Here is a 25,116-nt window from a genome sequence, read left to right as displayed (position 1 = left end):
TAGAGCAAAAATACTTAATTGGAGGAGGGCCAATTTCAATAGGTTGAGAATGGATCTGGTATGGGTAAATGGGAATTAAAGATTGACAGGCAAAACTGTAATTGAACAATTTTCGCCTTTAAAGAGGAGATGGTTCAGTTACACTCTACGTACATTCACATGAGGGGGAAAGGTAGGGCAACCAAAGCCAGAGCTCCCTGGATGACAAAAGAGATAGAGAGTAAGAGGAAGCAAAAAAAAAGGGGCATATGACAGATGTGAGGTTGATAATGCAAGTGAGAACCAGGCTGAATATAGTAAGTATTGAGAAGTGAAAAAGGAAATAAGAGGTGCAAAGGGAGAGTATGGGAATAGACTGGCAACTAACCTAAAAGGGAATCCAAAACATCTTCCACAGGCGTATAAATAGTAAACAGGAAGTAAGAAGAGGGGTGGGGCCGACTAGGGACTTAAAAGGAGATCTATGCATGGAGGCAGAGGGCATGGCTGAGGTACCAAGTGAGTACTTTTCATCTGTCTTTACCAAGGAAGAAGATGCTGCCAAAGTCACAGTAAACAAAGAGGTAGTTGAGATACTGGATTGGCTAAAAGTTGATGGAGGTAGTAGAAAGACTGGCTGTACTTAAAATAGATATCTCATCCGGTCTAGATGGGATGCAACTTAAGTTGCTGAGAGATGCAAGGGTGGAAATTGCGGAGGTGCTGGTCATAATCTTTCAATCCTCCTCAGATACGAGGGTGGTGCCAGATGACTGTAGATTTGCAAATGTTACACCCTTGTTCAAAAGAGGGTGTAAGGATAAACCCGGCAACTTGAACAAGTGTGGATTAATGAAGGAAAGCCAGCACGGATGTGTTAAAGGCAAATTGTATTTAACTAACTTGATTGAGTTTTTTGATGAAGTAACAGAGAGTGCTGATGGGGGCAATGCGATTGATGCTGTGTATATGGACTTTCAAAAGGCATTTGATAAAGTGCCACATTGTCAACAAAATTGAAGCCCATGGAATAAAAGCGGCAGTACCCGCATGGATACAATATCGGCTAAGTGACAGGAAACATAGTGGTGAATCGTTGTTTTTCGGACTGGAGGGAGGTGTACAGTGGTGTTCCCGAGGGGTCAGTGCTGGGACCACTGCTTTTCTTGATATATATTAATGACTTGGACTTGGGTGTACAGGGCACAATTTCAAAATTTGCAGATGACACAAAACTTGGAAGTGTAGTAAACAGCGAGAAGGATAGTAATAGGCTTCAAGAGGACATACAGGCTGGTGGAATGGGCGGACACATGGCAGATGAAATTTAACGCAGAGAAGCGCAAAGTAATACATATTGACAGGAATAACGAGGTGGCACAATATAAACTAAATGGAACAATTCTCAAGTTGGTGCAGGAAGAGAGAGACCTGGAGATATATGTGCACAAATCTTTGAAGGTGGCAGGACAGGTTGAGAAAGCAGTTAAAACACCATACAGGATCCCCGGCTTTATAAATGGAGGCAGAGTACAAAAGCAAGGAGGCTGTGCTAAACTGGTTTGGCCACAACTGGAGTATTGTGTCCAATTCTGGGCACCACAACTTAGGAAGGATGTGAAGGCCTTAGAGAGGGTGCAGAAAAAAATTACTAGAATGGTTTCAGGGCTGAGAGACTTCAGTTACTTGGATAGACTGGAGAAGCTGGGACTGTTCTCCTTACAGAGGTTGAGAGGAGATTTGATCAAAGTGTTCAAAATCATGAAGAGTTTAGATAAAGTAAATAAAGAGAAACTGTTACCATTGACAGAAGGGTCAAGGCCTAGAGGACACAGATTTAAGGTGATTGGCAAAAGAACCAAAGGCGACATGAGGAAAAACTTCATGCAGCAAGTAGTTGTGATCTGGAATGCACTGCCCGAAAGGGTGGTGGAAACAGATTCAATCGTAGCTTACAAAAAGGAACTGGATAAATACTTCAAGGGAAAGAGTAGGGAAGGAGACTAACGCGACTGCTCTTACAAAGAGCCGGCATGGGCTCGATGGGCCGAATGGCCTCCTTCTGTGCTGAAACCATTCTATGATTCTAGGTGCAGGCTGCCTTTAAGTGGTGCGAGCAACTCCCGATATCTGAGCCCTATGCTGGTGAGCAGCCAATCAGGTAAATCACCAGGCAGCAAGAATGTGGAGTTGTTGAGATTAACTAAAAGGGGTAGTAGGCTTGTTGGGCCCAATGGCCTCACCCCAGTTGTAAAATTTCCTAGATTCTCTCCTGGACAAAGAACGTTTGCCAAGCAGAACTTCAGACAGTCCAATAATACTGCAGCACAAACTATTCCAAGACTAACCTCTCGACAATACTGCAGCATCTCTTCCTTGGTTCCAAAGCAGCTTTTAGTTTCTGAAGGATCAGGTTCCCATTTTCCAGTCTGAATATTGACGTGCATATTCAGCTTCCCACAGAACATAGCGATATGTGGCTCTGCCACTGCAAATCCAGTATTGGCTGCTAATGCCTGAAACAGAAACAGAAAAAATGAACTTCACCAGGGATCCTTGCTACTTAAACAGAAGGTGGAACACCACAGTCGAATATAAAATCAGGCTTCCAGTTGTCACCATACTCCATTTTGCAGTGAAGCTTCAGAACCCAGGATTACCACAAAACATTAATCCCCAGATACTTACTCCATGGTACTTTATACAATGAAAGAGTCATTATCCTCACTCCAATTCTGCCTTCCTTCCTATCTCTCGCCAAGGTGTCACCTCATGACACAGCCCACTAATGCCAATTTCTGCCTGTCTGACATAAATGAAACTCTTAGCCAAGCAAGATTAAGTTCAGTTCCTGTTAATTGTTTTGTACTTGTCTTTGTTCTTGGGGCTGAGGTATTGCAACACCATTAAGTGTCAAGCCTAAATTTAGGACTGTTGGTCTTTGCCAACATTCATTACCTACTTGGGGATTGGGGATTTGGGTGGGGGGGGGCGGGGCGGTAACTTCATTGTGGTGGATATTCGAGGTTCCATTGTATCTATGACATCAGTACTTGAGTTTTAAACCAACCTCCAAACAAAGCATACAATGTGATTCAGTGGGTAGGTCAGCCTTTATTAAAAGGTGTCTCAAAACTATTACTAAATACTTCATCGGCTATGAAGCACTTTGGGTCATCCTGAGGATGTGAAACTTGTTAAGTAAATGCAAGCTCTTTCCTTTCTTACAGCAATAACCAGAGAACAAAAAATGTTTACAGTGATACCAAAACTACAAGATCATCACTCAGTTTATAATTACTCAAGTAACAGTGTCCTACAGACCTCTGCACAATCAGAATGTGCGATCACCAGTCATTCCTTAGAAAATCATCTGCCATCAGAGCTACACAAGATTGGGCAGCACAGTTGCAGGGTTGCAGCTGCACTGCTGCTGGGATATGATGTGATAGTTACCATGGGTAACAATCTGCAGATCCAAAATAATTACCATTTTAATGAATATATATTCAGTTATCCTGTTGAGGTTGATCAACAAAAACATGGTTATATTTATGGACTATCAATCCACTGTATAGTGTCTGCTGTGAAAACATATGTTTTTCATTTTAATTGGGGTGTTATAAAATGTCTCAGTGCTGTTTAGAATGGAGATATGACAGGAAGTGCTGTGTGGAGAGAGTCAGTAAACAAGCACCACCCATGCTGTACCCAACTAGGTGGGGCGCTCCACTCTGATTATGATCGGAAGTGCCTCATTGCAGCTGAACACGAAGCTAACATAAGAACTTTATGCCAACCATTTTACTGCCTCTAATTTCCAGTTTGTCCTGTGCTTCACAGAGTAGAGGGATTTCATAGAAATTACAACGACTTTTTCACCAGCAGTACAGATGCACACTGAAATGGAACTGATGGGAAACAAACCTTGTTTGAGGTTTGTGAACTTCTTACTTGAGCCCTCGAGTCCTGGGCTCATCATCCAAGTTAAATAGCTTGCTTATTTCTTTATCTACACTGTCCACTATTTAAATAACCTCTGTCAGCAAAAATAAGTTTAGCCGCTTGAGCCTTGGTTCACAAGTTAGTCTTGCAGGTCATGAATCATCCTGGTCACCGCTCTCTGCGCCCTTTCTAATGGATCGATACCCTTTCTGTGGGCGAATAAAACCGCATGCCATTGTTGGTCTGTACAACTCGTGCTAACTTTTAATCCAACGCCCTTCAGTACCCAACTTGCCTCACACGACCAGAGGCTTTCAGGTTATCACAATTTGCATTTATATAGCACCTTTAATGTAGAAAAAGGTCCCAAGGTGCTTCACAGAGGGATAAGGAAAAAATGAACATCGAGCCAAAAATCACTCCAAATACTTTTCTGCATCTGGTAGTTGAAACCCTATCACATCACATGCCTTTCAGCTAAGACATTAATGTGAAGCTCTGCCTGCTCTAGTAATTCATGTAGATATTAAAAATCCCAGGACACGACTGAAGAGAAAGCAATTTGCAGTGTTGTGGCTAATACTCTTAGCTCAGCCAATACCCAAATAGATTAACTGGTCATTCACTTCTCAAAATTGGACCTTTTCATGTTCTGCACATTTCCTTTTACCTCTCTGAATACCCTTTATCTTACATTTATTCACAAAGATTCTTCTGCCATATATTAGTCCATCTACAGAATAATTGATGAAAATATGTACGTTAGTCTAGTGGTTATGGCACTGGACTAGCAACCCACAGATTGGAGTTCAAATCCCTCCGTGGCATGTAGTTCATGTCAAATGGTTCACTAATTGCCTTCCCACCTGGTCTGGCTTACATGTTACTGCAATCTCACAATATATGGTTCCCTCACTGCCTTCTGATGGTGCCATCAAACCACACAGTTGTGACAAATCACTAAAAGGTTTGAGAAAATTGGCCAGACTGATCGGCAACAACCCAGGCATTGTATCAGGATAAGACTACAGCAATCTCAGCCCAGTCAACCCTGCAAAGTCCCCCTCACTAACATCGGGGTGCTGGTGCCCAAGTTGGGAGAGCTGTCCCCACAAATTAGTTAAACAGCCTGAAATAGTCATACTCAGAACCATATCTACAAGCCAAAATCTCTGGTTATGTACTGAGGTAAGGGCACGCTGTCGGGTGGGAGCGGCCCTGGGAGGCCTTAACATTGATTCCGGACCCCATGAGGTATCAAGACTTCAAATCAAACAAGGCCAAGGAAACAACCTACCACATCCCTCACCCTCAACTGATGAATCAATACTGCTCCATGTTGAGCATCACTTGGTTAGACCACCTTGGAGTACTGTGCACAGTTCTAGTTTCCATATTATAAAGAGGCACTAGAGAAGGTGCAAAAATAATTTATAAGGATGATACCAGAACAGAGCAGCTAAACCTATCCGGAAAGACTGAACAGGCTGGGACTCTTTTCTCTAGGAAAGTCTGAGGGGTGACCTGATAGAAGTCTTTAAGATTATGAAAGGGTATGAAAGGGTTTGATAGGGTAGACATGAAGATGTTTCCACTTGTTTTGGAGGGAGGAGGAGGAGAAGGAGAAGGAGAGGCAGAGCAGAACTAGGGGCCATAAATATAAGACAGTCACTAATAAATCCAATAAGGATTTCAGGAGAAATTTATTTTCCCAGGGAGTAGTTAGAATGTGGAACACTACCACAAGGAGTAGTTGAAGTGAATAGGATAGGTGCATTTAAGAGGAAGCTAGATAAAACACAAGAGAGAAAGGAATATGCTGATAGGGTTTAGATGAAGAGGAGTGGAAGGAAGCACGTGTGGAGCATAAACACTGGCATAAATCTGTTGGGGAGAACAGCCTGTTTCTGTGCTGTGCATTCTATATAACTTGCAGGAAGCACTAAGGGAAGCAAGGGCACAGAATATACTCTAGATGGGAGATTTTAATCTGCATCACCAAGAGCAGCTCAGTGGTACTAAGCTGGCCAAGTCCCGAAGGACATAACTGCATCTGGTGGTGAGGGAACCCGAGGAATCATACAATAGTTACAGCACACATGCCAGCTCTTTCTAAGAGCAATCCAGTTAGTCCCATTCCCTTGCTCTATCCCTGTTGCCTTGCAAATTTTCTCCCTTCAAGTATTTATCCAATTCCTTTTTAAAAGCCACGATTGAATCTGCTTTCACCGCTCTCTCAGGTAGCACATTCCAGATCATAACCACTCGCTGCATAAAAACCTACTTTCCCACATCTCTACCAGCCTAACTGTAGCAGACACGTCTGCCATGATAACATTGGCTGAAGTGACCAATGCACTATCCTCGTGAAGACAAACTAATTTTATGAAGACATCCGTGGCACTACCCCAGTGATAAATGGAACAGACCAGGACAGATCTAGCAGCCCAAAACCAGGCATCCATGAGACACTGTGGGCCATCAGCAAAATGTTATTACTGCCAACAGATCAGAGCAAAGTTCTGTAGCCCTAACACATCCAATTGAGAATGGTGTTGGCCAGCCAGATAAAGAACAGGAGATGGAGGCTCCATGAACAGACCCATCCTCAACCATGTTGGAGCCTAGCACGAGTGCAAGAGATAAGGCTGAAGTGTCTTCAGCCAAAAGTGCTACCTGGATGATTCAACTTGGCCCACTGAGGTTTCTATCTTCACAGTATACAGCCTATTCTGTTCATTCCATGAGACATGAAGAAGTGACTGAGTGTATTGGACACAACAAAGGCTATGGCCCTGACAAATTCCTGGCAGTAGTGTTTAAGACCTGTGCACCAGAGTTAGTCACTCTCCTAGCCAAGCTGTTCCAGTACAACTGTGACACTGGCATTTACCCGACAAAGTGAAAGATTGACCAGGTATGTCCTAGCCATAAAAACATAGGACCAATCTAATCCCACCAATTACCACCCTATTAGCCTCCTCCTGGTCATTAGAACTGACATTGAGCAACAATTAATCAATAACCTGCTCACCAAAGCTCATTTCAATTGTGCCACAATCACTCAGCTCCAGATCTCTAGATGACATCCTTGATTCAGACAGGACACAAGAACTGAATGCCAGAGGAGAGCGAATAGCTGCCTTCGACATCAAGACAGCATTCAACCAAGTATGGCAAAAAGGAGCCTGAGCAAAACTGATTTCAATGGGGGTCAAAGTGAAAACACTAAGAGCTGGAGTCACTCCAAAGGAAAATGGGTGTGATGTCCTGGGACTATGGTGACTAGCCTCAGACATCAGTGAAGGAGTTTTTCAGGGAACCTACCTTGATCGGAGAGTAAACTAGCAAGAACTAAAACAGATTGTAAGAGCTTCTACAAGTAAGCAAAAAGGAAAGAGTAGCAAAAGTAAATGTGGGTCCCTTAGAGGCAGAGACAGGAGAAATTATAAAGGGGAATAAGGAAATGGCAGAGATGTTAAACAAATATTTTGTATCCGTCTTCACAGTAGAAGACACAAAAAACATACCAGAAATAGTGGGAAACCAAGGGTCGAAAGAGAGAGAGGAACTTAGTGATTAAGATTAGTGAAGAAAAAGTACTGGAGAAATTATTGGGACTAAAAGCCAACAAATACCCTGGACCCGATGGCCTACATCCGAGGGTTCTAAAAGAGGTGGCCGCAGAGTGTAAATGAATTGGTTTTGATCTTCCAAAATTCCTTAGATTCTAGAACAGTCCCAATGGATTGGAAGGTAGCAAATGTAACCCCGCTATTCAAGAAAGGAGGGAGAACACACACAGGGAACTGCAGGCCAGTCAGCCTGACATCAGTCGTCGAGAAAATGCTGGAATTCATTATTAAGGATGTGGTAACAGGGCACTTAGAAAATCATAATATGATAAGGCAGAGTCAACACGGTTTTATGAAAGGGAAATCGTGTTTGACAAATTTATTAGAGTTTTTTGAGGATGTAACTAACATTAGTTAAAGGGGAACCAGCAGATGTGGTATATTAGGATTTTCAAAAAGGCATTTGATAAGGTGCCACAAGACTGTTACACAAGATAAGGGCTCATGGGGTTGAGTAATAAATCATGGATAGAAGATTGGTTAACGGACAGAAAACAGAGAGTAGGAATAAACAGGTCATTTTCAGGTTGGCAGGCTGTTACGAGTGGGGTGCCACAGGGATCAGTGCTGCGACCTCAGCTATTTATATTAATGATGTGGAGATGCCGGTGATGGACTGGGGTTGACAATTATAAACAATTTTACAACACCAAGTTATAGTCCAGCAATTTTATTTTAAATTCACAAGCTTTCGGAGACTTCCTCCTTCCTCAGGTAAATGTTTCAGGAGCTCCTTGAAGCCTACGCATTTATACATATAGAACAATACATGGTGTTTACAGACTGCCCCTGCAACTGCCCGTTGCCAAGGCAATCACCGTGTTCAGACAGAGAGGTGTCACCTGCAGAACCCCCAAATACACATTCAACAAAAAAACAAACAGGGAAAAAAAAACAGAGAAAAAAAACAGAGAGAGGCAGAAACATCCGGAAGGCAGAGAGAGCCAGCAAATGACCCATTATATTAAAAACAGATAACATTTGTTCGCTGGTGGGGTAACGTGTAGCGTGACATGAACCCAAGATCCCGGTTGAGGCCGTCCTCATGGGTGCGGAACTTGGCTATCAATTTCTGCTCGACGATTTTGCGTTGTCGTGTGTCTCGAAGGCCGCCTTGGAGTACGCTTACCCGAAGGTCGGTGGATGAATGTCCATGACTGCTGAAGTGTTCCCCGACTGGGAGGGAACCCTCCTGTTTGGCGATTGTTGCGCGGTGTCCGTTCATCCGTTGTCGCAGCGTCTGCATGGTCTCGCCAATGTACCATGCTGCGACAACGGATGAACGGACACCGCGCAACAATCGCCAAACAGGAGGGTTCCCTCCCAGTCGGGGAACACTTCAGCAGTCATGGACATTCATCCACCGACCTTCGGGTAAGCGTACTCCAAGGCGGCCTTCGAGACACACGACAACGCAAAATCGTCGAGCAGAAATTGATAGCCAAGTTCCGCACCCATGAGGACGGCCTCAACCGGGATCTTGGGTTCATGTCACGCTACACGTTACCCCACCAGCGAACAAATGTTATCTGTTTTTAATATAATGGGTCATTTGCTGGCTCTCTCTGCCTTCCGGATGTTTCTGCCTCTCTCTGTTTTTTTTCTCTGTTTTTTTTTCCCTGTTTGTTTTTTTGTTGAATGTGTATTTGGGGGTTCTGCAGGTGACACCTCTCTGTCTGAACACGGTGATTGCCTTGGCAACGGGCAGTTGCAGGGGCAGTCTGTAAACACCATGTATTGTTCTATATGTATAAATGCGTAGGCTTCAAGGAGCTCCTGAAACATTTACCTGAGGAAGGAGGAAGTCTCCGAAAGCTTGTGAATTTAAAATAAAATTGCTGGACTATAACTTGGTGTTGTAAAATTGTTTACAATTTATATTAATGACTTAGATGAAGGGACCAAGTGTAATGTATCCAAGTTTGCTGTTGATATAAAGCTAGGCGGGAAAGTAAGCTGTGAGGAGGACACAAAGAGGCTGCAAAGGGATATAGACAGGTTAAGTGAGTGGGCAAGAAGGTGGCAGATGGAGTATCATGTGGGGAAATGTGAGGTTATTCACTTTGGTAGGAAGAGTAGAAAAACAGAATATTTTTTTTAAGTCATGAGAAACTATTAAATGCTGGTATTGAGGGATTTGGGTGTCCTTGTACACAAAACACAAATGTAAGGAGTCGTACAACACCAGGTTATAGTCCAACAGCTTTAATTGGAAAAATGTCAAATAAAGCTGTTGGACTATAACCCGGTGTTGTATGACTCCTTACATTTGTCCACCCCAGTCCATCACCGGCATCTCCACAACAAATCACAGTTAACATACAGCTACAGCAAGCAATAAGGAAGGCAAATAGTATGCTGGGCTTAATCGCAAGGGGGTTGGAGTACAAGAGTAAGGAAGTCTTGCTGCAATTGTACAGGACTTTGGTGAGACCACACCTGGAGTACTGTATACAGTTTTGGTCTCTTTACCTAAGGAAGGATATACTTGCCTTAGAAGAATGAGAAGTGATCTCATTGAAACATATAAGATTCTGTGGGGGGTTGACAGGGTAGATGCTGAGAGGTTGTTTCCCCTGGCTGGAGAGTCTAGAACTAGGGGCATAGTCTCAGGATAAAGGGTCGGACATTTAGGACTGAGATAAGGAGAAATTTCTACACTCAGAGGATGGTGAATCTTTGGAATTCTCTACCCCAAAGGGCTGTGGCCGCTCAGTCATTGAGTATATTCAAGGTTGAGATCGATAGATTTTTGGACTCATGGGGAATCAATGGATATGGGGATTGGGTGGGAAAGGGGAGTGAAGATCGAAGATCAGCCACAATCTTATTGAATGGCAGAGCAGGCTCGAAGGGCCGTATGGCCTACTCCTGCTCCTATTTCTTATGTTCTTATCTAACCACCTCCAGTTGCTTCAAAGACCTTCCCTCTATTATAATGTCAGGAGTGGATCTGTTCACTGATGATTCCAGTATTCAGTGCCATTTACAACTCCCCTAATAACAAAAGTCCATGCCAGCCCACAACAGAATCTGGTTAACATCCAGACTTTGGTTGACAAGTACCAGGTAATGATCATCTCAGAGAAAGCTCAGCCACCACTCCTTGACCACCAATGGCACCACCATTGTCGAGTTCCACTCTATCAAAATTCTGGGGTCAGACGTCACCATTGACCAGACAATTAATTGAAGCAGCCATCGTAACACGTGGCTACGAGAGCAGGACAGAGGCCAGGTATGCTACGATGGTGGCACAGCTCCTGACCCCTCAAAGCCTTTCCAACAGGTACAAAGCCTGGATGAGTGCAGTCTCAAAAACACTCACATGTTTGATACCATTCAGGACAAAGTGATTGATGCCCCTGCCACCAGATTCAATATTGGAGGAGAGCAGAGATCTCTGAGGATTACAGGGCTGGAGGAAGTTACAGAGATAGGGAGCAGTGAGGCCATGGAGGGATTTGAAAACAAGGATGAGAATTTTAAAAATCAAGGCATTGCCAGACCAGGAGCCAATCTAGATCAGCAAGCACAGGGGTGATGGGTGAACGGGACTTGGCGCGAATTAGGATATGGGCAGCAGAGTTTTAGATGAGCTTAAGTTCACGGAGAGTGCAAGATGAGAGGCCGGCCAGGAGAGCATTGGAATAGTTGACCATTGTGGGAGCACCATCACAATGAGGGATAGGTAATAATTACGGCCTTGTCACCATTGTCCACATCCTCAGAACAAATTTTAAAAAGTCTCCTTTCTGCACGTTAGCAGCAAATTTAATACCACAGATTATTGGTTCCTCCCAAATATTATGAACTGAAGGGAACCCAGAACAGATCCCTGTGGACCACCACTGCTTACTGGAATCCACCTGAGCAACTGGTTGGCCATTCCACCAAACTTTAACCTCCCCATACCATTCTCATAAAAAAAATACATGAGTCCAATGTATTTTGAACATCAAAGTAAATTACATCAACTGGATCACCCTCATCCATTAGCTCAATTATCTTGCTTTGTCCATAATCTCAGCCGCCAAAAGAGGCCAACCCCATTTCTCTTTTGGCATCCAGCCTGGGAACGTGGGAAAGAGTCAATATTAAACAGAGCAAGACAATACAATTCTCACTGTAAAAGATCTCCCAGTGATGACCGAGACAGGTCTGAATTTCAAAACCCACAACAGCTCCTCAGGTTATTCCTTAAACATCAGCTTTACTAATTTAAGCTATTTATAGGAGAGGCTGATTATGTTCAGTGCTTGATGAGCTGGGCACTAAAATTACATACCTCCCCCCTACTTCAGAACCAGCTGTGGAGGCTTTCTGACTTATGGCTGGGGGAGGGGGGGGGGGGGGGAAAGAGAGAAGGAGGAGAGTCAGTGAGAGAAAAGAGGAATCAGCAGAGTACCACCACTGAATTTCAGAAATATGGCTGAACTGTGTCAGGGACTTAATGCTACATGCAAGACTTCTAATAAATCACTAGCAGATCTTTTATGACATCCTTCACATGGAGTCAGAGGATATGTGGTTTGCAACAATTGGGGTGTTTTATGCCATACAAGCCGTATCAGTCACCTCACCGTGGCTTAATAAGTTAAGTTGCATTTTGTTCATGGTACTCCAGGACTTTTACCAGTGCTTGGGGATGAAATTCCAAGATGCTTCCCTGAGATTTTTTTTATTATAAAAAAGTACATTAATACATTTATTATTTAACCCTTAGCATTTTTAAAGCCGAGAATACCCAGCAAGGAGGCACACAAGATTACATTGAAATTACAACACGGAAACAGGACATTCGGCCCAACTAATCCACATTGGTGTTTCACCTCCACATGAGCAACAGTCCATGGGATGTGAACAGTCGAGGATACAGCAACAGGGTAGCAACCCTGTTCCCATATCCTTTTATCCCTCTTTCCTTCACCACCGATTTAACCTATTCTAAAATACTAACGGCTTCAATCACTAAATCGAAGAATGCAATCCAGAGCCTCACAACTCTCGGTGTTAAAACATTTCTCCTGCTCTCTGTCCTAAATCTCTTGCATTTAATCTTATATCCACGTCCCCTCATTCGAGACCCCTCGATCACTGGATACAGTCTGTACCTATTTACCTTGTCCTATCCCTTCATAATGTTAAACACCTCTTATCAAATTACCCAAAATCTCTTCTGTTCTAATGAAAATCACTTCAAATTTTCAAATCTTTTCGTGTTTCCTCATACCAGGCAGCATCCTCGGGAATCTGCACTGTACCAACTCAACATCCTCCCTGTAGTGTGGGGCCAAAAACTGTACAGATTATTCATACTGTAGTTCTACTAAGGGTTTATACAGATTCGACATTACATCTTGACCTTCTATTCTACACCTCCTGCCTTTAAACCCAGTAATTCATTAATTTATTTTATGGCCTTATCCACTCGAGACGCTGCTTTTAATGTCTTGTGAACCTGAACTCCCAAATTGCTCTGTTTTTCAACATCACCCAGCTTTCTCCCATTCCATTACTTCTTTTTAGAAAAACAAAATGTACCACCTCACATTTACTGGCACTGAATTTCATGTCAATTTTTTATCCAATTCCACAATCTTATCTATATCCCTTTGCAACTTCCTTTAATCCTCAATTATTTACTATGCCTCCTACTTTAGTAGTCTTTGCGAGATGTACTTGTTTGAGAGAAAAGGTCTCATTTGGCATGGCCGGGGCTTCAGGCGCGGCATAAAGGGAGCCGCACGAGGAAACAAAAAAAAAAATCAAGGGGCAAAAAGTGATGTCACAAGACAAGGAGGAGCGCAGAGGGTAAGTCAATAAGTATTTAGTTTATTGGTTAGTCTTTTTCAGTGGTTAGTATTTTAGTGTTAGATAAACAGTAAATTGCCTTAAAGCTAAACAAGTAGTTTAAATAACTGTAGGTAACATGGCAGGACAGCTGGCATGAAAGTGCCACCAGCAACTGCTCGAACTCAGAATTTGAGCTTGAGGGACGACTGGTGTCACGGCAATACATACTGGAAGCGGAGAGTTTCGTGGATAGCATGCTGCAGGAGGTGGTCACCCTGCAGCTACAGAGATGTCAGTCGGAGAGGGAGTGGGTGACCGCCAGACTAGGAGGAACAGGCAGGCAGTAAAGGAGTCCCATGGCACTCACAAATTGGTACCGATATTCAGAGTTCAGTATCAGCGAGGGTGTTGACAGCTCGGCTGAGTGCAATTAGGTGCAAATCCACGGCACCTTGGGAGACTGGGTTACACGAGGGGTCAGAAGAAATGCAGATGTTATAGGGGATTCGATAGTCAGGCCTTTCGGTAACCGACGTGAGTCCTGCATGGCGTGTTGCCTCCCTGGTACGAGGGTAAAGGGCAACATGGGTGCAGAGCATTGATGAGGGCAGTGCGGTTGATGTGTATATGGACTTTCAAAAGGCGTTTGATGAAGTACCACATAATAAACTTATTAGCAAAATTAAGACCTGTAGGATTAAAGGAACAGTGGCAGCGTGAACACAAAATTGGCTCAGGGACAGAAAGCAGAGAGTAGTGGTGAACAGTTGTTTTTCAGACTGGAGTGAAGTATACAGTGGAGTTCCCAAGGTATCAGTATCAGGACCACTGCTCTTTGATATACATTAATGACCTGGACTTGGGTATAATTTCAAAATTTGCAAATGACACGAAACTCAGAAATTTAGTAAACAATGTGGAGGATAGTAACAGACTTTAGAAGGACGTAGACAGACTGGTGAAATGGGCAGACACATGGCAGATGAAATTTAACGCAGAGAAGCGTGAATTGATACATTTTGGTAGGAAGAACGAAGAAGGGCAATATAAACTAAATGGTACAATTCTAAAGGGGGTACAGGAACAGAGAGACCTGGGGATGTATGTTCACAAATCTTCGAAGGTAGTAGGACAAGTAGAGAAAGCTATTAAAAAAGCATACGGGATCCTGGACTTTATTAATAGAGACAGAGTACAAAAGCAAGGATGGTATATTAAACCTTTATAAAACACTGGTTAGGCTGGAGTATTGTGTTCAATTCTGGGCTCCACACTTTAGGAAGGAAGTCAAGGCCTTACAGAGGGTGCAGAAGAGATTTACTAGAATGGTACCAGGGATGAGGGACTTTAGTTACATGGAGAGACTGGGAAAGCTGGGGTTGTTCTCCTTAGAACACAGAAGGTTAAGGGGAGATTTAATAGAGGTATTCAAGGTCACGATGGATTTGATAGAGTAAATAAGGAGAATCTGTTGCCAGTGGCAGAAGGGTCAGTAACCAGAGGGCACAGATTTAAGGTGATCTGCACAAGTGCCAGAGGAGACATGAGGAAACAATTTTTTTTAATGTAAACGCAATGAGTTGTAATAATCTGGAATGCACTGCCTGAAAGGTGGTGGATGCAGATTCAATAGTAACTTTCAAAAAGGGAATTGGATAAATAATTGAAGGAAATTTTTTTTTTTACAGGGCTATGGGGAAAAAGCTGGGGAATGGGATTAATTGGATAGCTCTTTCATAGAGCCAGCACAGGCATGATGGGCCGAATGTAGGTACAACACAGGAGGAGGACAATGATACTATGAACGTTTTGGGACCTGGATAGACAGAGGTGTGTGGTAGAGAATGTATGCCTGCATAAACATTATGTATAATATTTACATATTCTAATAAAACACAGGTGATGATAATCAGAGCCTTATTTACCAGGGTAGCTTTCAAAATTCAATTAATGATGAGGAAAGACATTCTTGGTCTGTCTTGTCTCTTTTGCTATCAACTTGATTATGCTTTCTTAAGTAAAAATTAACTAGCTTTTATTTAGAAGTTTAGTTGAAAATCTACTCAAATTAATCATCCAATTTGTACCAGTCATTTTGAAAAACAAACTCAAATACTATTATTCACTGACAAAATTAGATTTTTGTCTGAATTGTAAACATTCTAGTTATTAAACAAACACTGCAAAGATGGATCAGTACAGACCATCATGTCTGAAATGGGGCTCTCTCCCTGCTGACAGATTCTGTTTAAACGACACAAATATAAACTTTAGCAGAATAAAGCTTTAAAATTTGTTGTCTAGCTTTTTGTCAATAATTCTGAACAAAACCTGGTTGTTTCAGATACTTCTCTTCAGGCCCTAAAAGTTGGGTTGATGAAATGCTGCTGATGCATTGCGGGAAGTTGCTCAGGCTGCAGGATCTGCCTTCAGCCCAGGCATATGGGAGAGATTAAGGCCTCCAAGTAAAATAAAAGTTTAATGAAGATATTAAAAGACAAATATGACAATTAAATGGATTCATATCATTGTAAGGAAAATGCTATTTTATGTTTTCATTTGTTTACAGCTTTATTTTGGACATTAGCAATTTCAGTTAGAGAAAAATGGCAATGATGTTTTTTTCAAAAAGCATGATTTGATTGGTTCTCCTGACCAGTCATTCATAAAGTTCACTGTAGTTTCTCATCGCAGTGTCAGCCGTGGCTCAGTGGGCAGCACTCTCGCCTCTGAGGCAGGAGGTTGTGGGTTCAAGTCCCACTCAGAGACTGGAGCACAAAAATCTAGGCTGAAACTCCAGTGAGGTGCTGCACTGTCCCGTCCTACAGTATAGCCTGGTCTCCAATCGTCTCGGATTTCCCTGCCATTGGGCCAAGACTTCGCTCCGCTGGGACCACGTGGTAGTTTGTGTGCAACGACCACCCCACGTTAAAAGCATCCACGCACAGGCATCTTCCCCCAAGTCATCCTCGACCCTGCGGGACTGCCAGAGAGACACTTTCTCATTGGCAGTTTGCAAGCTGCTTTCCTTAGTTTTGATTGGAACATTCCCTCCTTCTTGGGTTCCAGCTTGCAGTTGTTTATTTTGAGTCAATGAAGTGTGCCAAAGCAACACTGTGGTATCAGGAAGTGTGATAAACATGAAAAGTGAACTAAATGAAAGACTTTTGATATATTATTTGTTTTCCGATGGCATTGCACACAGGGAATCAAGACCCATCTGTAGTCTTCAAGTGAAGCAGGTTTAGATGGCTGAGGATAAGTGGACCAGGGCACGCAGACATAATTCAACCCCCATTTTAGTTATACATTCTGTCCTTTTTTCAATATACTATATTTGATTTTAGCTACGTCAAAAATCTTACATTTGTGTGCACTTCACAACTTGACTGCTGGTTATCATACTTTTGTCATACTTCTCGTGTCACACGCTCCCCATTATAAATTTATATATCCACATTTATAATGGGCTTTACCTGTGTAAACCTGCCATTCTGTGTACAATCTAGCAACAGGGTTCCCATAAATTGCTCAGAATGTTTTCCTTTTCATTGAAATGTCCAATCTCCAAAATAACAGAACAGAATTCAAAATTCCAAAAAAGTGTTCACATGTTTACATTTATCCAGTGAATTGTGTTTTGTACCTTTTAGTGCCTTAAAGTTTCAATTTGAAAGCCTCAGCCTCTCCCAAAAAGCTGGGCTTGAGATTTTTGCCAGGAGCTGTGACACTGAGCTGAGTATATGCATTGTACCTTCAACCCCAGGATGCAGCATTGTCTTCTAGTCAGACGTACTGATTGAATATTTTTCTCTCGTTTCTGTTCAAAAGTTTTCCAAAAACTAGAGTTCAAATTTCAAAATCTTTATTCGGGTAAAAACTTTATTGAACAAAGATGCTGTGTGCTACTTTAAGTGAAGCACGTGCGTGAGAAAAAAAAACTGATTACACACACATCTGTTGGAGCTTTTGCTTGGTATTCTATAAGCTTCAGAAAATGCATTAAGCTCAGAATGGTTATTAGTGCAATTGAACTTATTTTTCCAAAAGTTGAATTTTGAAGGAAAACAGCTCAAATTATCACCTATGTGATGTTGACAAGTTAAAAATGTAAAAATTTTTATTTTTTTTCAAGAGCATCAGACAAGCACTGTCTTTTCTCATCTAATTTGTTTTCTCTTTATAAAAACAAATTGAATTTTACAAGCTCCGATTACCATCTGTGTTTGTTGCCAGTAATTAGAATGTCAATATTTACTGAGATCTCTCAGAAAGTCGCAAACCAGTGCTGCCACATATCGGAGTTCCCCCAATTCCAACCAGAGCCATCAAGTCTGTCCCGATAAGACGCAAGGAATCCACCTATGAGCCAAACCTCATTAGCCCCCAGTCATGGCAGATCTCAGCTCAATCTTCCACAGTTCGACCAAACCCCAAACTTCCCCTCTACAGTGATGGCAAACTCCACTCACACCATAAAACTCCAGGAGCCCCCACCACAGTTCTGCCAAACCATTTCTTGGTGCTACTGACACCCAGGACTGCCTCCAGGTGCAGCTAAATCCCATCTCCCTTACCCAGTACTGATAAATAAAAGGTGCGTGTGTGTGTGTGTGTGTGTGTGTGTGTGTGTGTGTGTGTGTGTGTGAGACACACCAGTCATTTACATTTTTCATCGCATGAACAGAATTGTGAAATTCAAAGTACCAGTAAAAGGACCATAATACATTTTGAATAAGTCAAATTCCATTTTTATTAGTCACTATAAATTAATGCCCTCATGTTACCCACTATATGGCATTTCCACCCCTATTATAAAACAGCAAATTCTCTAATTGCCTGGAGAGCTACTAGTTTACTTTATTGTAGAAAACAAAACATCGAAGTTTGGGAAGCAGAGAAGTTGATTGGGGCATGAGTTTCTTCACAGTCTCGGCTGAGGTGCAGAGATGTGCAAACTAAGGTACTATGGGGGTTGGGAGAAGCAAACTGGTGGGAGGGTGCAATTACAGTGTGACATGTTTACATATGAATGTAATTCCTCTGTGTACAATGGAAAAAGTTCACACAAGTTATTGGCATGGTTTCATAATACTTCAATTTATATAGCACTATTAATATAGAAAAGCAGGAAGGTTTTGTAAATGTGAAGTGCACGCAGATGTAAGATGCTTAATATATTAATAGATGTGTGATCAGAGTAAGAGAAAAATATAGAAGTAAATACAGCCCAATGTCACTGTCTCTACACAGTATTATAGATATCAGGAGAGGTAATAAATGATCCAGATTCCTCTCATGCTTTGATGTGGAGATGCCGGTGATGGACTGGGGTGGACAAATGTAAGGAATCTTACAACACCAGGTTATAGTCCAACAGTTTTATTTACTGTTGGACTATAACCTGGTGTTGTAAGATTCCTTACCTCTCATGCTTTGTGTAAGGTTATGGAAATACCTTCAGCTATCAGCAAACATAATGGAATTACTTTCCTTCAGTGAAGAAACAGTTTCAATCAATCCTTTTTTTTTTAAAAAAAGGAAAAATTGAGCATGATCACACTTGCCAACTGAGCAAGTGGTCAGCCTTCTCCACCGTTCGTGGCTCACTCACTGCCACAAATGCTGAGGCGTCAACAACTTTTAAACTGCCATGCATGTACTGACATGGCATATGCAGAGAAAAGGAGAGTACTACGCTTCATCGGGCAAGTTCACAGAGAGCAGGAAAAGCTATGTTAGGAGCTGCCGGTGAACGGGGGTCACCAGCTGTGCACCCTCCCTCTGCTGGAGGCCATTCTATAAATACCATACAGCTGTGCTTTTCGCAGCTGTCCAATGGCAGGCTTGGTACAAACGGCCTTCAGCAATCAGAGTCCGCTCTGCCTGCGCACCGAGCTCCTGCAGTATGGATACGGCATATTCCACCGCGCAATGCATTCTAAAGAAAGTAAAAAACTTGCATTTATATAATGACTTCAGGACGTCCCAAAGCTCTTCACAGCCAATGAACTTTCAAAGCATAGTCACTGTTGTAATGTAGGAAGCACAGTAGCCAATTTGCACACAAGATCCCACAAACAGCAATGAGATAAATGACCAGATAATCTGTTTTGAGGTGTTGGTTGAGGGATAAATATTGGCCAGGACACTGGGAGAACTCCTCTGCTCCTCTTAGATTAGTGCCATATGATCTTATACATCCACCTGAGGAAGCACGGGCATTCCGGGACTTGCATGAATTACTGAGGGGAAAGGGAGATTTCAGTTTCCTTTTTGAAAAAAATTCCCTGATACACATGAAAAGCACTGTCAAGGTAACATGGTACGTGTAACATTTAACAGTTTCAGGCGGGAAAAGATCTCCATTCCATCTATCCAGAGTAGCTTGTACAGGGAATTCTAAATTCGACCGATGATGTACAAAAATCAAAGGTCAATTAAAGGTCTTGATCAGGTGACACAAGCACTCAATGTTCTCTCAAAATGAAATGATTAACTTTGGCAGTAGGAGTCCACAGCAGAGAACTCCACTCATTGGACAATGAATAAAAAGGAGTAAGGGTTAGAGAGAAAGATTGGCTTTATTGAGGAGCTAACGTTCAGCTGAAATCCAGGAAGTGTCCAGTTTAATTCCAAGAATGGTAGCCTGGTAAGGAGAAATGGCTCGGTTACGTATGGATTGATAGAATGTGATGGAGCATAGGTTCAATCATTGAACTGGCAACCTCTTCAGCAATACAGTCAACAGATATCATGTGGAGATCAAGAAAGTGGTAGAAGCAGACTGGTCTTTGGACTGCTCTTATGCACTTACTGACAGCCAACAATGGCTGCAAACTGACGACTTCACTGTTGAGCCCCATCCTCCTCCTCCTCCTCCCCCCTTGTGCTCTGGTAGATTCAGAGGTACTAGGGAGACAATGGAGTGATTTGATACTATCAAAATAAATGAAAGGAAAGGAGTAGCTTCATCTACAAGGTGTAATCCAGCTAAGAAACAGTGGTGCAGCTAATAACGGTGGTAAACTAAACACATCGCTCAGAAATTGCTGGAGTGGGGCATCTCATGGCATGCCTTGTTAGTTAGACTCGTTATTGCACCTTTCAGCTCAAAAAATTGTTGCCACAAAGTTGCTGGAAGTGCGAGCTGATAACGGGGGCGACAGCAATGGGGCATCTGGGAACTCGATGGACAACGGGACACACAGTGTATCTCCTTAACCAGTGAGAGTTCCAGGATTTTGACCCAGCGATGATGAAGGAACGGCGATATATTTCCAACTCAGGATGGTGTGACTTGGAGGGGAATGTGCAGGTGATGTTGTTCCCATGTGCCTGCTGCCCTTGTCCTTCTAGGTGGTAGAGGTCGCGGGTTTGGGAGGTGCTGTCGAAACCTTGGCGAGTTGCTGCAGTGCATCCTGTGGATGGTACACACTGCAGCCACAGTGTGCCGGTGGTGAAGGGAGTGAATGTTTAGCGTGGTGGATGGGGTGCCAATCAAGCAGGCTGCTTTGAGTTGGAGCTGCACTCATCCAGGCAAGTGGAGAGTATTCCATCACACTCCTGACCTGTGCCTTGTAGATGGTGGAAAGGCTTTGGGGAGTCAGGAGGTGAGTCACTCACTGCAGAATACCCAGCCTCTGACCTGCTCTTGTAGCCACAGTATTTATGTGGCTGGTCCAGTTAAGTTTCTGGTCAATGGTGACCCCCAGGATGTTGATTGTGGGGGATTCAGCAATGGGAATGCCATTGAATGTCATGGGGAGGTGGTTAGACTCTGTAATTACTAGACTTAACTTTGTGGCAAGCTTAATGGGCAACTAATGTGCAAATTTCACGGGGAGGTTAAGGGCGAGATACTGTTTTCACGAAGCTAACTTGTGACAATTTGCAATACATGGGGTATCTCTTCCTCGCCACAAGTTGCTGGCTGATTTGCACATTACTAATGGTGTGCGTCATTCACACACTGTTACTTTTTCAGCAAATTCTAGGCCATTAATGGGCTCCCACCTAGATTCTCCAGCCCTCAAGCATCTCCCAGCAGAGGGAGATAGAGGAGCATGAAAGGGAGCCTGGGAGAAGGTTTCTGCTCTGTTGGAGTAAGATCTAAGCATCGTTGCCGCTCTTCTGCTTTTTATACGTATAATTGTTTGCATCCCATCTGCACTTGTGGTTCACAATTGATGGAATTCTAACTCCTCCCCCCCCCCCAATACAGTTCCTCCTGAGCCCAGTGGCTAATTCACCAGACAAATCCCACTCCTCCGCTTTACACCATTCTATCAGTAATGGTCCAGACTGCCAGCTCTGTGTACTGGAGGTAGGAACTCTTCACAAGAGTTTCTGCCTCCAGTTTGGAGGTGTTAATACATTACTTTTGACTTCAAATGCTGAATCACATAATAGTTCAAAAGCTGGAAAATGCACTAAAAATCAAAATTTTCTGTACCCAGCTCCCCCTCTGCCATTGCAATGAATTTGACAGTCAAAAAGTCTAAACCCAACACTGCAAAAACTCAACATGTACTTTTTCCCTCTAAAATACAACCAATAGAATATTATGCATAGCTTCTGCATAAGTCATGAGTTCATGTCCCACTGCACTCCCACTGTAACTACTGCTTGTAGCATGTCATACATCACGCCATTGGGATTCAGTTTTCGATGAACCAATTTGAATTGCAAAACGTGATCCCAGAATACCAATAAAAATCAAGAAATCCAAAGTAATAAAAAGGAATTTAACTTACTGAATTGCCTTGAAGCAGTGGCCTTGGTCATTGGCCTTTATTCAGTGCTGTTTTTCCAACTGTATGTTGTTTTTTGTTAGCTTCTCTGAAGCTGTAAAATCAACCTTTCCAAGTTTTGTGGATTGGCACGTACGCTTTACAGGACTCCAACTGGCAAACACCCAGTCAGGGTAAACACTGTAGTTACTTAAAAGTAATCATTGTGTGCACAACAATCTTATTTCAAACTATAAACAAGCACTTATATTTCAATCCTGCTTTTAAGGTTCCTAAGCAACCAGGTGCTGAGTGACTGCATTCATATAAATGAGATGCTACTGCCAACGCAAATCCTTCTGCTTCCCTTTCATTATAGAAACCACACCTTCTGCTTGCTTTGAAGATAATTCAACATGCATCAAATATGGCACCATCCAAGATAAAACGAGACAGTCACATCAGTTCCTGCTTCACCCTTTGATGTGGTTTTGGAAACAAGATGAAATGCAAACTTCCAGCATAGAAATCACATTGCTGGGTTACTGTAGTCAGGAGTATTCAATCTGAAATGCTTAATGGAGCTATGGAGTGGAACTGTCCACGTGTAGCTCAAAAGGAACAGTAATAACAAAAGATTTCATTATAAGGGGAACTGAACTTCAGTGGGATTCAACAGGTTCAGAATTCTTCCTTCTCACTATCCATAATGTGTCACCCTGATGTCTGGGAATGAAAAGAAAGCGACTTGAGCACTTTCAATGCTCCATTTATGATGTCCACAACATTCACCTGAGGAAGGAGGAAGCCTCCGAAAGCTTGTGAAATTTAAAATAAATTTGTTGGACTATAACTTGGTGTTGTAAAATTGTTTACAATTGTCAACCCCAGTCCATCACCGGCATCTCCACACTATTTATGATGGTTGGTGGAGCGCTCTGGGGACACAACTGAGCCGCCTCCTCTCCCGATGGACAAAATTCTGTTACCCATCAGTTGTGGATAAAGTAATTCACATCCAAAGCTAACAGAGTGATATATCTGTTGTACTTTCCTCAAGTTCTATGGAAATGTAAAAACAAATACTCTTTAAAAATATCACTGAACAATTAGCTGGACGACAGGAGATGCAGTGGCAGTAACGCGACTTCCAGCTTAATAGTCAGTCAATTTTTCCACAACACTGAAGCACACCATTCAGAACACCCACCAAATAGGAGCGTAAAAGTATGAAACAGAAATAAGCACTCAGTCCGTCCCTTCCAACAGACCTCGGTACAATCAGACACACAGCCTGTCCTTCCAACAGACCCCCGACCAAGGTGAGAGCGTGTGGCGTGAGGTGACAAGTAGCAAAATGGACAGCAAGCTGGCTATAAAACAGAAAACAGAATGAGGGTTATGGGTAGTTACTCAGACTGGCAAAAGATGGGATGTAGTGTTCCACAGGGATCGGTGCTGGAATCGCCACTTACATCAATGATTTGGACTTGCAAATCAGTAGTACAATTTCAGATTTGCAGATGACTCCAAATTGGGGGGGTGCAGTTAATACTGAAGAAGACTGTGACAAAATACAAGATGACATTAATAAACTTGCAGAATGGGCTTGTAAATCAACAAATGAATTTCAATCTAGCTGAGCGTGAGGTGGTGCATTTTGGTAGGAAGAATAAGGACGCCACATACTCCTTGGAAAATATAAGTATGGAGGCTAAATGGGGTAGAGGAACAAAGGGATTTAGGGGGACAGATACAGAAATCACAAAGTAGTGAGGCAAAGACTTATTAAGTCCATTAAAAAAGCAAACCAAGCACTGGGGTTCATTTCTAAAGGGACAGAATTGAAAAGCAGAGAGGTTAAACTTGTATAGAACCTTGGTTAGACCATACTGGAGTACCGTGCACAGTTCTGTTCTCATCATAAAAGGATATAGAGGCACTGGGGAAGGTGCAAAAAAGATTTACAAGGATGATACTAGAACTGAGGTTATACTTATCAAGAAAGATTCAACAGGCTGGGACTCTTCTTCCAGAAAAGAGAATGCTGGCTGGTGACCTGATAGAGGTCTTTAAGATTATGAAAGGGTTTGATAGGGTAGGCGTGGAGAAGCCTTGTGGTGGTTGGGGGGGGGGGGGGGCGGGGGGGAAAGAGACCCAAACTAGGGGCTATAAATACAAGAACTAATAAATCCAATAGGGAATTTAGGAGAAACTTCTTTACCCAGAGAGTAGAACTCACTACCACAAGGAGCAGTTGAGGCAAATGGCATAGATGCATTGAAGGGGAAGCTAGATAAACACATGAGGAAGAAAGTAACAGAAGGTTATTCTGGTAGGGTTAGATGAAGAAGGGCGGATGGAGGCTCGTGTGGAGCACAAACACCGGCACGGACCAGTTGGGCCAAATGGCCTGTTTCTGTGCTGTAGGTAGTTCTACGTGGACAGTCCGTCCTTCCAATAAATAAACTTCTGCATTATCGCAGACTTTTCCAAAATTATTTATTTGCCCCATTTTATTTTGGTCAGCTGGGTATCCGGACACAACCAAAACACATCACAGCACCCTCGTGTTTCTAAAGCAAACTGCTGAAAGTCCAAGATAGACTTCCTGTGCACACTCCATATCAAGCAAACACTCACTCCTTAAGGACACAATCCACATATCTTAAGTGCAGACAGCTTGGATACAGGTTGGCAAGAGCCATGGTTTAGGAACCCCAAACATGCACATAGATGGGTTTAAATCAGCTAAAATGGAGCACAAAACACCAGTAAACTTCCCGTTGTCCAGCTATGACCACCATACCTTTATGGCACTGGTCTGCTGAATTATTCAAAAGTTAATGGGAAAAATCCCCAGCCCTCAAGGTCAGATTTATCCTTCCAGGCTCCATCAATGAGCCAATTTGGTTGGTCAATCAACAGCACCCCAGAGTTCTATGAATATTGGATTGTCATGCCTGCCACAGGCAGTTTGCTGGATTCCAAGTCCTGGATATATGAGCTGCACACCCAGCCTCAAGGTA

General features: G+C 42.7%; 1 protein-coding gene and 1 long non-coding RNA gene across 6 annotated transcripts in view; one reads left to right on the top strand and one right to left on the bottom strand.

Annotated features, from left to right (window-relative positions):
- aplp2 (amyloid beta (A4) precursor-like protein 2) overlaps nucleotides 1–25,116 on the bottom strand; it is a 146,796-nt gene that overhangs the window by 77,979 nt on the left and 43,701 nt on the right. For all 4 annotated transcript variants that reach the window (XM_067971115.1, XM_067971118.1, XM_067971116.1 and 1 more), the window contains exon 2: nucleotides 2,328–2,495. In XM_067971115.1, the coding sequence (XP_067827216.1) occupies nucleotides 2,328–2,495 (168 nt within the window). The remainder of the gene's footprint in view (nucleotides 1–2,327; nucleotides 2,496–25,116) is intronic.
- On the top strand, nucleotides 19,918–22,940 carry LOC137301563 (uncharacterized). 2 transcript variants are annotated; one of them, XR_010958313.1, is made up of 2 exons: nucleotides 19,918–20,007; nucleotides 22,467–22,940. It is a non-coding gene; the product is annotated as an uncharacterized lncRNA (long non-coding RNA). The 2 variants fall into 2 exon arrangements; XR_010958312.1 differs by having other exon boundaries at nucleotides 22,377–22,940.

This window comes from Heptranchias perlo, chromosome 33, assembly GCF_035084215.1.
Source record: "Heptranchias perlo isolate sHepPer1 chromosome 33, sHepPer1.hap1, whole genome shotgun sequence".
Taxonomy (NCBI): Eukaryota; Metazoa; Chordata; class Chondrichthyes; order Hexanchiformes; family Hexanchidae; genus Heptranchias; species Heptranchias perlo.
The sequence above is the reverse complement of the archived record's forward strand: the minus strand, read 5'-3'. Positions and strand labels throughout refer to the sequence as shown.